Source organism: Juglans microcarpa x Juglans regia, chromosome 2D (assembly GCF_004785595.1).
Source record: "Juglans microcarpa x Juglans regia isolate MS1-56 chromosome 2D, Jm3101_v1.0, whole genome shotgun sequence".
Lineage (NCBI taxonomy): Eukaryota > Viridiplantae > Streptophyta > Magnoliopsida > Fagales > Juglandaceae > Juglans > Juglans microcarpa x Juglans regia.
Window position 1 is genome coordinate 14,618,134 of NC_054596.1, and position 14,201 is coordinate 14,632,334.

Consider the following 14,201-nt stretch of genomic DNA (forward strand, 5'->3'; position numbering starts at 1 on the left):
GCTTAATTAGCTCGTGAAAGTAAAGGAATTCATGTACCTCATGCAAGCTTCCTCAATATAATTTTTGTAAAAATAAATATGAACTACATGATTGATATCTTGTACCTCCATTTTCCTGTTCTTTTTTGTTTGTTTTTTTGCCATAGAGATGGATTTGATTCCTGGACTAGTGGTCATAGGTTACCGTACGTGTGAAAATGAAAGACAACTATATCTATATATATATATATATATATATATATATCCCTACTTTTTGCTACTTTTTTATTTTTGATTGCTGGTCAACGTGCTATTATGTGATATAATTTTAATATCCAATTGCAAAAGAAACATAGAAGAGAATTTGATAATTTTATTATTTGGCTATAGCTTGAAAACGAAGCTCAAATACATACAATTTGAGAGAAGTGCTAATTAATTACATCACACTTAAAACAAAGAACTTTGACATGAATTATATTAACGCATGCAGCCTCTGCAGACCTTTGCAAAAGGAAACCGAGCATAAAGCATACAATCATTCTTACTTTTAAACCTAAGGGACTAGAGGAGGGGGAAGGAAAATTTCTATTAATTGTTTCATGTATTCGTTGCTGTGGTAAATTAAATCATGTCATATCAACAGTGTAAAGAGTGTGTTCTTTCCACCGACTTATAAGTAGAAATATTCCAAAAATTGCCGTTTGTAATCTCATCCTTAGTTTAGTGACTAAACATTGGATCGGGTTAATTTGTTGGTGCCACCCTTTTTTTTTTTATCCCTAGTTTTACATTAAATCAACCTTGATTTATGAAGGGGAAAAAAAACGTCTTAGCAACAATGATGCGCACTTTGTCAATTAATGGGTGGGTCTCTTGGACCCATCTTCTATAGTTTCATCTAATAATTCAAAATAATAGTATATGAAGAAAAAAAATCATATATTGGGTTTGATATGATAAACCAAACCAATCAGGGCAGGTAGGAGCGTCATGAAATGGACCCACCAACATCAAGATCCATTCATACTTGCAGCTGCCATATTTCCTCTCCCGCTTTAAGTTCCCATCTCCATTCTGCCCTATAATTGTTTAGTTTTTGCCTTTTTGGGTTTTGTTTTTCTTTTCTTTGATAAAGGTTTGGCCTTAGCTATCATTTTCATTAGGTAATCTTATTAATAATAAATATATTTAATCCCTTTCATTCTCTTTAAAAAAATCATATAAAAAAATTATATATATATATCTTGTAATCTTTTAATTACCTCTTTAAAATCTGAGACCTGAGGTCGGCCACGTTCAGATCCACAACATATCATGTTGATGTCATATAACCTGCGCACAGTTGAAAAAGAAAGTGCGAGTAAAAGGGTGAGATCATGGGAAAGCATGCAAATGCAACGCCATCCCCCTTTGTAGTTGTTCTGAAAAGAGAGAAGAGAAATACCCAATAAAAATGTACCCAACACTCGGCGCAAAAAGCTCGACAGATGTATGGCTGTAGATCAAGAAGGTATTTGATTTTAGTGAGCAGCAATAATTGATGTTTCCTACCACCTTAAAAGCAAGGATAGAGAGACGAGCGGAGGGGGGCCATGATGGTTGCATAAAGGACACAGTCCCTCATGCCATTGAGTAGTCCACTACAGATTATGGGCAGCAAGCTAAAGGTAGATGGCACTCATCAGCCGCATCATTGGGGAGGCAAAGCATGGACTGCTTCACCAATTATCTCCCTCAATATGTATACCTATTACCCTTTTTGCTTTTCTCTAGGAAAGCTACACCAAATTAAAAGATCTTTCGCTTGTTAACTGTGTTATTTGCAGTTATAGGATCTAGTCGGTTTTGATTGGTAGTTTTTTCTACCTCACTGTTATACGACCTCATATTTTCCATGCTTCAACTGATTTTTTTAATATATATATATATATATATATATATATGTTAATGGACATTATATTATAGCTTTCATTTTTCTTCCCGTTCTTAATTTTATCTTTTATAATATGCCAATAATTCTTCTAAATTTAAATCTGCTGAGGTGGGGTTCCCATTATTGGTTTTTGGTAGAGGGAGAAACCATATAATAGCAGCATATTCTTTGAATAATAGATAATGATAACAAGTCACAATATTAATACTAAAACTAGTTCCAATAATAATTACAATAACAATAAACCTTAGCCAGATGTCCTGCAAAGAAAAATTAAGGAGAATATTGGCTTGTATTATTTAATCAAACGGAGGCCGCAATTGCTGCTCTTAAATGAAGAAAGATTAAAATAATAATATAAAAACAATGAATTCTTCAGGGTGGTTGGCCGCTGAATTCCTGATAGTCAGTCTATCATGTTCTTGTTTCTAAGTAGATGAGGACGATGGTTTTATTATATTAAAGACGAATAAAGAAACAAGGCTGAATCAAATCATGTATCCCGGTGAAGGAGAGAGACTGCTGCAGTGGCAACGGGACCCGAAAGAGTTTTGAGAATTACACAAAATCAACCCAGCATTTAAATGGCCATTCAAACAAAATTCCAATGCTAGTCATTTTCATGACTGGTTGGTTCATCCCATCATACCTTTGGCACCAAAGGGAACTTAAGCGTCTGAAAAAACTATGTAACAATAATCGAGTCTGATAACTTCTGAAGTTTTGCAACCCCTGGAGTTTCATATCAGAAGAATAATGTACTTGCAACCAAAAAGAGTAAAAGGAAAGAAAGTAACGACATATTGAGAGGAAACACAAAAACTGAAGCATTAGAAACTGAGCACATCAGCCACTCCCTGTAGCCATCAAGAACTCCCCCTCGCATACCACCTCACCTCCAACGTATGCTTTCCCTTCCATCTTTGCTATGCCAAACCGCTTTTGCAGCTTAACAAGTGTCATTCTCATCACCAAAGTGTCTCCTGCGATCACAGGTTTTCGAAACCTCACTTTGTCAATTCCTGCAAAGAAGAAGTTTTCACGGGACCCTCCCACTTCTGGCTGCAGCATAACCAAACCTCCAACCTGGGCCATTGCCTGTGCCCACCAATGACATTTTCATCAGTACTAAGTATAAGTGTTCATATCATGCTCAAGGTGAACTCCAATCAATGAAGCATATAAAGAAGAGAATGTCATATTCCAAATCCCATGCCATATCTGGTATATTAAGCATACAACAAGCTTTTATACCCCAAGGCCTGAGGGATACAATCATGATTTCATTCTTTGCTTCATGTGTACTATCAAACCAGCAAAATATGAAAATTTAGCCTTCAAACAAAACCAGTGATCCAAAAAAAAGAAGATACAAGGAACAAAGACTGCCTGACATTTGATGATTTACTTGTTCTTGCATGGCCATTTTCCATGGGCTGATGTATTGTGATTAATGCTCCAGTGAAATAAAATTAATACAACAGGATATTGTTTTTCTGGCTCTCAATGAATGAGGCCTTGATCCTCTTCAATCTCTTTACACCAGCTGCTTATTGTGCGCCAGAGACTTGACTATGGTCCAAGTAGGTCTGCCGTGCTACCTGGCCAGTCCGCCCAGCTCACCTGTTATTCTGGGCCAGACAGACGGGGGAAGTGTAAAAATTTAACAGGGCGGTAGGTACTACCTGCCTGAGAATAGCCCGCCCACCCAATCAAGTCATATATGTAACAAAAAGCCCAACACTTCCCTTCAGTTGCTTCTGTTCTAACCCCAACACTTCTTTTTCTCTCTTCACCTGATTTCTTCTTCTTCTTCTCCCATTTCTCATACGTGCAGCTCTGTCTCTCATTTCTCTTTTCTTCAGCCACCCATGGCCGTGGCACATAGATCTCTAAGGCACCAACAGCCATGGCTATGTGTCCTGTCATGTCACACTGACCTGCAACCACGACTGTGACTCCCATTGTGTCGCACTAGCCCACGGCCATGGCCGTGGGTCTTGAATCTGAGATCTCAAACTTCAGATCGATCTATTTAATATGATCAAAAGATCAGAGATCGGCTTGACTCTTTGAGTTTGATTAGGATTTCTGTGCTGCATGCAAGTTGTTGTATCGAGATTTGATACTCTAGTTTTGGGCGCTGCACTCTGGACAGTGGGTTGGGAAATTGGCCTCCTGTTCAGGGGCGGGGACGGTAAAAAGTGGTCACCCTGCCCAAGCTAAGGTGGGGGGGTGGGGGAGGTGGCTACCCACCAGTTTAGGGCAGATCGTAACCGTAATTCGAGTGAAACATTGAATAAATAACATTAAGATATATAAATTTATATATGTGGAGTATTCTATCTCAGTCAAAAGAGTGGAATCAGAAGAAGCAATTCTCCCTCGTCTCATATCCTTTCCTTGGTGTTCAAGTTCCCCAGATCCACAAACCAGAAGAAGAGCATATCTTTATTGTACCATGTTACCTCGGCAATAGATCAGCCACTTGAGAATAATTTCAGAGAGAGAGAAAGACTAGAAGCTGTATACATATCTTTTCAGTTTTCTCGGCCGTTAGAACCAACATGATGTGAGAAACAAATTTAAAGAATCTGTCCATCTATGCTTGGGCTTAGGGTTAAGAGATTTGTGGCCCAGGGCTTCAAAATTTAGAAGAAAGGATTAGGGTTCAAAAGTTGGCAAGGACTTTGAAATGATGGGGAACAAGGGGGAGACTGTTGTTTCTTGAAGCAAACAGGTTGCTGGAAAATTCTGGACAATAGCTTCATTTGGAAATTATCAGGGAAAATATATGAATTTTAGGGTTCTGATATTGGTAACTAAACGTAGGAAGGTTGACAAGGGAAAGTAGTGGATAGAGAGACTTGAACTATACCAGTTATCCACTGTCAAGCTCACCCATAGAGCATGGTTGATTATTAGATGCCATCAAAACTTGTAAGATATATTTTTTTTTTTAATAAGTAAATGATTTTATTAATGATGATAGGCATAGCTCAAGTACACAAGATGGTATACAAGAGATAAGACCTATCTAGGTCGTAGTAATGGAAACAAGAAAGTCAGGAAAATCTAGGCCATTAAAATCTATAGCTATGGCCCATAGAAATAAAGTCCTAAAAAAGAAGGATCGAAGTTCGTCTATTGTCCGCTCCTTATCTTCAAATGTCCGATCGTTACGCTCCTACCATATGCACCACATAATGCAGATAGGGGCCATCTTCTACACGGCTTTGATTTGTGGAACACCTCTTGGCAATGTCCAACCAGCCAAAAACTCAACCATTGTGGCGGGCATTACCTAAGCTAACTCTATTCGGCTGAATACTTCAATCCACAACGCTCGAGCTATCTCGCAATGTAATAAGAGATGATTCACTGTCTCACACGATTTCTTGCACATGTAGCACCAATCTAGTATAATTATCTTGCGCTTCCTCAGATTATCTGTTGTAAGAATCTTTCCCAGGGAAGCTATCCAAGTAAAGAAGGCCGCTTTGGGGGGCACCTTATTCCGCCAGATTCTTCTCCATGGGAACCGATTATTCGGTGAGTGTGTGAGGGACTTGTAGAAGGATCGAATCGAGAAAGTACCCTTACTTGCAGGTATCCACTTGTCCGCTCGTTGTCCATTCGGTTTCGTAGAATACAATAGGCTAAAGAATTCTTCAAAGTTGCCTACTTCCCAATCTTGTGCCGCCCTATTTGATGTTCCATTGGACTTGATCCCCCGGTAATACCATGAGATAAGCCTCTGAAGCTTTTTGATCACATGCCATCCGGAAAACTGAGGGAAAGGAATCATTTATGACATAGAACAGACTTGGGGAATATGTTTGTGTGTGCTTGAGGTCACCCTAGGATTATAAAATCTTGTAAATCTAGAGTTTAGAAATTTAGAAGAAAAGTTGAAAAGTTAACATTGAAATGATGGGGAGAATAAGGGCAAAAGACCTGTTTCTTGAGGCAAAAGGGCTGCTGAAAAGTTCTGGACAGCGGCCGTAGTTGAGAAGTAATGGCTGGTTTGATTAGTATTTGGTTGCAAAAGAGAAAAGTGAAAAGTTTGTTATTGTATGGAGTCGTGATCAGCACCAATGCACAGTGAAGAAGAAGAAGAAGAAGAAGAGAGCAATGCTAGGGAAGCCTGTCTCAATGCTCAAAAATCCATATTCCATCATTAAAGTCCAAACCTTGGAACACACTGAAGCATATATATGTAAATTCATTAACTCTTACTTAACCTAATGGGCTAGAACTACTAATATATTCCAATTGAGTAATGTTATATACCACACTCTCATCCTATTTTGATCATACTAAGTATTATGTGGCACATTCTTTTTTTTGATAAGTAAGAGATCAATATTATATATATGAGAGAAATAAACATAGCCCTTGTACACAGGAAGTATACAGAAGGACCCCTAATTACATAGTAAGAGCGATAAATTAAAGACAAGAAATCATGCACATTATCACCATGCAATACAATAGCAGAAAACCAGCACATTAAAGTGTGGATAAAAAAATTCTTCAACTCGGCCATTGTGCGTTCCTTATCTTCGAAGCATCACGCATTTCTTTCTGACCAAATGCACCACATAATGCACAACGGAATCATTTTGCACACTGCAACCACTTGACGACAGCCTTGCATCTTCCTCCAACAACCCAACAAATCCACCACCCTCCTAGGCATAACCCATGCAACATCAACCCTTTGAAAAATCTCATCCCACAACACCCTAGTTACCTCACAGTGTAATAAGAGGTGGTCCACAGATTCTCCATTCTTTTTACACATATAACACCAATCCATCACTATACATCCTCTCTTCCTCAGATTATCCGTGGTCAATATCTTCCCAAGAGCAGCATTCCAAATAAAAAAAGCTACTTTAGAAGGCACACGAGTCCTCCAAATATTCTTCCAGGGAAACGGAGTATGCTCTAGTGTTGTCAAGATGCTATAATACGCCTTCACTGTACATATCTTGTGATCATAAGCCCTCCACATCAATCTATCTCTCGGCGCCCTATAAGTCCCCATAGAATGTAATAGGCTAAAAAAAATCTGAAACAATCATGCAATAAATGGGGAAGACAAACACCTGAAAATTAAAAGAAAGATGTGGCACATTCATTACTATTAGATGATAAATAATTATGCAATAAATGATCATTTAATGGTGATAAATGTACCACATCTTACTTAGTGGAATGAAAGTGTGATAGTGGTATGGTGTATAGAATTTTCCATTCCATTTACATTAAATGAAAAGGAAGTCTCAGACAAGGGGCAAGAGAATCATGGTCAGAGCCAATAGCAGTTTTTTTCTCTGACTTCTTTTTCCCTTCTTTTTGGAAAGGCTGCGATTTCACCTGTTTTAGAGACACAAGTCCCAGCAGCAGTTTCTTTTTCTTGCTTTAGCCATGGATCAGAGCAGTGTCTTCATATATATATATATATATAAAGGAAAACTAATAATAAAAAGAATCAGGAATATAAAAGGGGGGAAATAACAGATATAGGCTGGAAACAAAAATAATTCAAGAACTTATCAAAAAAATAAAAATCACTCGTATCACTTTCTAGCTCCTAACTTGTAATTAGGTGTTTGCTGTTTGTATACTTCCTGTGTACTTGGGCTACACCTATTTATTAGTTTCAATAAAATTTTACACTAATCAAAAATAAAAAAATAAAAATCATTCAAGAAATGGTACGAATTAAGTGGTCCGGTCCCATGATTGGCCATCATGAAGACAATTGTTGAAACAATCCAATGATCAAATTGCTTTGAGTCATAAACTCGCAATAAGAGGCAATGATTTCAGTTGTCAAGGTCGTTGTTGAAGATTCTTGATCCCACTTTGCATTCTTGAAAGATGATGGGTGGACAAAAACTATTTCCCAATAGCTCCAACGAGTTCAAGGAAAGTGAAGGAGAGCTTGGCATCGCATATGGTTGAATGTTGAGCGGGTTGACCAATGAAGGGGCATGAAGGATTGTTGGGCACTAGCTTTCATACACCTAAAACACCTGGACAAGAACTAAGGAAGAAAAAAGCAACCAGACAAGAGATAGACAGGAGATGGGATAAAGGTTAACTAAGAAGAGGGTTGCTCTCGGGGGGTAAGGGTGGCCAGAAATGCACCAGAATTGGGTGGCATGTTGGGCACCTAAGGAGGGGCATAAATGGGGTGGATGATGGGGTGGCCGGCATAAATGGGGTGGCCGTACAGGTTTGGGAAGATCAGGGGACAGCGATTCTAACTGTATGGTGCATGTATGTCAGTGAAGAGTGGATGATGGCAGTTCTGGCATTCAACTTCCAACACCAGTGGAAAGCAAGACCCATAGAGAGGGAGAGGAAAAAATAAGAAAGAGGAAGAGGTGGTCAGTCAAGGTACAGGAATGGGAGAGGATTAGAGGACCGAGGAGACAAAGCTCCTCCCCCCGCTTAGAAGCTGAATGCTGATAGAGATCAGGTGGGCTTAGATTTTCTTTACGACAGAGCAGCATAGGAGAGCTTGCCTCTCTATATTTTCTTATAAGTAAGAGAAATTTAATTAATATGAAAATAGGCATAGCCCAAGTATACAGGTACTACACAAGAGAATGCACCTAATTAAGACCCAGAGATAGATACATGGAATTCATGGAGACTAAGACCATTAAAATCTATAGCAATAGCTCACATAAATAAAGTTTGAAAGAAAAAATTTTAAGATCTTCAAGAAAGTGCTCCCGGTCCTCGAAGTTCCACTTATTCCTCTCCCTCCAAATGCACCACAAAAGACAAATAGTTTCCATCTTCAATGTAGCTGGAATCCGGGAATACCTTTCAGACCTCTCCAATTAGCTAAAAACCACTTCTCTCTATTTTTTTTTATAAGTAAAAATATTATATATATATATATATATCAATAGGAAGAACTAAGTACACTGGATCTATACAAGAAAATCCCTAACCCATACTAGAGAGCTTCTATTGCTCCAAAAGCCCACGAAAAACTACCCAACATACATCAAGCCTGAGATGGAATAACTCACCCCTCTCTAACCCCAACCCCTTGTTTCCCACAGCCCAACATAAATCACATCTCCCAAAATACCCTTTATGCGAAAGACTTCCCAACATACATCAACCTCTATGCCCTCGACTGGAGCTACCACCCTTAGCATCATAGTTGATTGCATTAAAAAGACGCTTCAACTCCCTGCTTTTCTTGAAGCTTGATTTGGTATCATGCGAGTGGCTTGCCTCAATCGCAGTGATTAGAGCTTTAAACTAGTCTTCACATCCTCCATGTGAGATTTCCACAATATGTTGAATCTCATTAACCTTTTGCAAAACCCAATCCGAAGATGATTCATCTATATTGTTTAATGGAGGAAGAGATACCAAGGGGACAACGTCTTCCCCCGATGTAGCGCCCGGCGTAGATCCAAACGGTACCAACGATAAAACCTTGTTCAGATCCTATGCCTCCTCAACAACACCAATGGTACTCTCCATTGGAGATTCAGTGTTGGCAGCAAGTCCATTCACCTCTGGCGACCTTGTGTGTGCAACTTCAACAGACCCTTTAGACATCGGCGTTACACCATGATCACGGGACGAAACCAGAGCCAAGGGACACATCGTTGTTATCTGTGTCTTACCACCATGCTCCAAGCCTTCCACAGACTCTACTCCTGTCGTGGACTTCTCAAATACCCTACATGTCGCCTTCTCCGCCATTATGACTAGGGACAAGTCAGAAACCTCCTCCAAGTGTTCCATAGAAGCTTGCATGCATTTCTACGTAGGAGCTGTCGCCACCGATGAAGGAATGCCTGCGTAGTGGTCGTGATCGACGACGGAGGTTACCGGCTTCGAGATAAGGGTCTTATCTAGCCCAGGACTTCCGTTGGACCATGAAACTGGCCCAGAAGTGGAGCCCTTCTCAAACATGGGCCAATGGAGCTTCGGTCTCCATTTCGGGCTTAAGCGGCCCCAACCCAAGTTTGGCCTTCCCTTTGTTTGGCCTCAAACTATTACACCCAGCAGCCTTCCTTTTTCCTGTTTTTAGAGGCCTCATACGTTGGCCCAACCCCAGGCCCAAACCTTTGATTATCTCAAAAATTCAAGGCTTTATCTCCTTTCTAAACAATTTCAAATCCTCCTTCACGCCCGTTACCTCCTTTTTCAGACCATGCAGATATCCCTGCAACTCATTTTCTCCTGAACAACTATCCATTTCAGGTAATTGGATAGCTGAAAGTACCCCTGCCATGCCTCCCTTTTTGTGTTTTTGATCAACCGCCAGAGGATGACTCGGAACTGCATGTGCAGCCGCCCTTTTCCCTGCACCACCCACCGCCACCTCTGCATACGACTTGGACTGCCTCTCCTGTCCCTTCTCTACCTCTTTGTTTATATGTGGTGCTTGGACCAGTATTTTAAATTTCGTACCGTATCGACTGATACGGCCAAAATTTTTTGTACCGGCCACCCATTTCGTACTGGCCAAAATACCGGCTGTACCGACCTCAATTTCGACCTGTACCGGCCTCAATTTTGGCCTGTACCGGCCTATATTTCGGCCTGTGTTTATTTATTTATTTATTTTTTCGTTTTTTCAAACTACAAGCATATTTTTTAACCCCCCAATTCAGACTAGACTATTTATAATTTATATATATATGTATTTATATATAATTTATTTATATATAGACTATTATTTTGGAATATATTTTTTTTATATATAATTTATTTATATATCGACTATCCCGAAACGTTATCCTGAAACGCTATCCCGAAACGGTACCGGTACCGAAATATTTCGTTCCAGTGTCTTGACCGGTACGGCGTCCGGTACGGTATTCAAAACATTGGCTTGGATTGGAGCTTTTTTAACCAAACTCTGTTTTAACTCCATAGAAAATCTCTTCCAACCCTTTCCTTCCACTCCTTCCGGGATTGCTAAGAGACCACGACCCCCCCTACCACCACCATAGTCAAGTGCTCTTTCAACCACCTCTCTCTATTTCTCAAAGACATGTCTTAAATGTACACTTTCCACCCTATACCCCTGATAACAAGAATTTTTGAAATAATAGCCTGGAAAGCATCAAGAAAGTTTGCTTTTGCAAGGCATCTTTAAGTGGCCTTTCAGACCATCTATTTGAATTTAACCATAAAAGTATTTGGATGGACAATGAATGCACAAAAACTACCACTCTGCTTTTTACTTCTCCATTTTTCCATTGCCACAACCAACCAATCCCATTTCCATGATATAGTTGGCCAATGTTGTCTAAAGGGAGCAAGAAAGGAAATACATCCCAAATTGTTTGTGAGGTTGAAACATAGAAACCATAGGTAAATTAGCATGCTAACAATTCATAGTTTTGAAGCATTTCAAATTATAAACTGTTATGCTCTATTCCAAACCTAAGTTAGCACTCTACCCTAAAATAAGCTTCCCACAATCCCAATTCCCAGGCAACAATTTGCATCAAGCTTTATACAGCTTCACTGTCATTTAAAGGACACATACTCTAGACAATGGAATAGGTAGTCTTTTTTTTTTATTATTTATATCGATAGGAATAGGTAGTCTTATCTAGCATAAAATCTAAAAGAAATAAAGGGAAGAAGGGTTTTGGAATTTCTAATCAGAACCCTATGTTTTCTTTGTCCTTGATGAAAAATGGAAACCCTATCACCTCACTTACAGGGAAGGAAAGAAAAATGAACTCATATAGACATGGCATAACCTTATTCACAACCGCTAAAGCTTGTTGTCTGAATCCTCTTTCCTTTTACCTTTTCAACTTAGTTCAGGCAAAAATTTCTATTGAACTAGCAACTGCCATTGTAAATCTTTGAAGATTGGAGCCATCATTGATCTTCAGTGACTTCCAAAACCTTTTAGATGAATTAGTGCTGTCTTGCTCTCTCTTGCTACTAAATCTAGCTTGATGTGCATTCATTCACTCCATTTTCTATCTTTTGATGTATAGCCACTTCACACTCTCAATGTCCCCTGTTAAGTTAATCTGTGAGAGCCGAAACTGTGGTTGATGTGGTATCATAATCAAGGAGTTAAAGAAGTTGAATAAGGATCAATTCTCTGACCTGTCGAATAGGGTACTACAGGCTAAAGAGAAGATAGAAAATCCCCAGAAACTTGTCCAGCAAAACCCATTAGATGGAAACCGGTGTAAAGAATAGGCGAGTGCAGTCAAAGAGTATGGTGATCTTAGTAGAGCCAAAGAGAGCTTGTTCAAGGAAAAGTCACTGGTGCAACCGCTAAACTTGGGGAACTATAACACTAAATTATTCTTCAGGGCTATGAAGAATCACAACAACTGGAGGGATTTAGATGTTCCATTGACACAGAGGGGAAGCCAACCTAGGGAGATGACACAGACCTATCAACACAGTAGTAGGACTGAAACAAACCAGCAACATACAACCTATCAACACAGTAGTAGGACTGAAACAAACCAGCAACATACGATATGGGAGGTTTCATACCATTTTGTAATTTCTTTCTATCGAAAAATCATACAAATGGTTGATTCCTGCGTGATACACTTGATCGAAACAGTTTTATATCATGTTTCCCCAATGATACCAATGGTAGCCAACAATAAGAAAACATCTCAAGAGGCACTCCTCCAACATAACAACCCAAGTCTAATTCAAGTTATTCAACCTGCAAAACCCCCTATTATATTTGTGGGTGATGCTCGGGTGATGCTCAGTTAAAAGCAATACTTCTTGTGTAAACCCCACACAACCAAATGATATAAAATAAACATGAGACCGTGACAGTCACAACAATGAGGAAGCTGAAACAATCCCAATGGCCAGGTAGTCATTTATAAAAGAGATATCCTGTTAAGATGAAAATCAGCATTTTCAGTTTCTCCTGTTATTATGGCTAGGCATACATCAACCGCTCTTCAACTCTTTCAAACTCACGATGAGATAAATTGATGTATTCTTATTTTGTTTCAGATCACTAATCCCGTATCCATTCATTAATAAGAAAATAAATATTTCTCTAAAAACTTTTATAAGATCCAAATACTAATTAACAAGTGTGAAACATTCTTTAATATATAAAAGAATACCAGGGTCGAGTAGTGTTTGTAAATTAATACTTATAAAGCGAAAGAATAATGGGGAAAACGATCAGTACCTCAACCATGAGGACACCAGGCATAATAGGCCTCTCGGGGAAGTGCCCGGGAAAGAAGTTATCATTTATAGTCACATTCTTGATAGCAACCGCAGAAACCCCAGGATTGTACTCAATCACCCTATCCACTAACAGAAATGGAAACCTACAACACCGGGCAAAAGAAGCATCAGAACATAGAGAATAATAATAAACAACAACGCGAAGCATAAAGCACGAGAAAAAGCAAAAAATTGACAAAGACCCACCGGTGGGGCAGAATTTCCCGTATCTGATTAATATCCATGACTGTAGGAAATGCTGGGTATCCTGCAAAAAGGATCAGAAATAAATGCTAAAAAAAAAAACATAATTTGCTTTGCGATGGCAAAGAACTTAAAACAGAAATGTTAAAGAATACATACTATTTTCAATGGGTATGTCTTGGCTGGTGTTGTCCCCTCCATTGAGAGAACAGCATGTGACGGAATTGGACCGGTGGTAGGATTGAAGCGAGAGAGAACGAGGTACAGAGAAAGAAAGAGAGAGCCCGGTCGGAGAGAACCTTCTGGGTTTGTTCAGAGAGTGAGAAAGAGTGGGAGATAGAAGGGAACTGGAGGCGGCTGCCATTTCTTTTCCTCGAGAGATACAGAGAGAAGAGCGGGGAGTTCGAAGTCGTCGCGAGGGGGGAAGTGAAGTTGGGGGATGGTATCACCGTGGGCAGGACTCCCTGAACTACTTTCAACGCATCCAAACGGGCAGGCCTTTCTCTCAAAACAAATGGCCCGGCCTCTTTTTGTTTACCAAGAGTAAAATACAGACGAAAATATGGAAACAAAACAATCAAATGAATAAGAAAATTAAAAAGGAAGAAAGCAACAATGGTATAATTACAAGGTATGAAAAAAGAAAAATCTTATTTTCAAGCTGTTGTGTTGAGCACATTTAATAAAGTGCTTATATGGTATAATTTAATTTAGAAGATAAATTTTAAAAATTTAAATCTTACAAATCAAATCTTACCATATGTTTTTAGAACAAAATAAATATCATTCATAATGAAATCCAATAAGAAAGTCAATACAATTACAAATCAGTAAC

General features: G+C 39.1%; 1 protein-coding gene across 1 annotated transcript; it reads right to left on the bottom strand.

Moving 5' to 3' along the window:
- Positions 1-2,473: 2,473 nt before the first annotated feature.
- Positions 2,474-13,847, bottom strand: LOC121248503 (3-hydroxyacyl-[acyl-carrier-protein] dehydratase FabZ). Its single transcript, XM_041146987.1, has 4 exons — positions 13,526-13,847; positions 13,370-13,430; positions 13,122-13,266; positions 2,474-3,013 (listed from the first exon to the last, which is right to left on the bottom strand). Exons 1-4 carry the CDS (start codon positions 13,728-13,730, stop codon positions 2,762-2,764), a joined length of 663 nt encoding a protein of 220 aa, XP_041002921.1. The 5' UTR covers positions 13,731-13,847; the 3' UTR covers positions 2,474-2,761.
- Between the last annotated feature and the right edge of the window lie 354 nt (positions 13,848-14,201).

What these genes read in the sequence shown, in the direction of transcription:
- LOC121248503 (XM_041146987.1), bottom strand. Translation starts at nt 13,730, where the DNA reads ATGGCAGCCGCCTCCAGTTCCCTTCTATCTCCCACTCTTTCTCACTCT. An exon ending in AGACATACCCATTGAAAATA is followed by an intron (nt 13,431 to 13,525) that starts GTATGTATTCTT and finishes TCCTTTTTGCAG; the next exon opens with GATACCCAGCATTTCCTACA. An exon ending in CGGGAAATTCTGCCCCACCG is followed by an intron (nt 13,267 to 13,369) that starts GTGGGTCTTTGT and finishes CCGGTGTTGTAG; the next exon opens with GTTTCCATTTCTGTTAGTGG.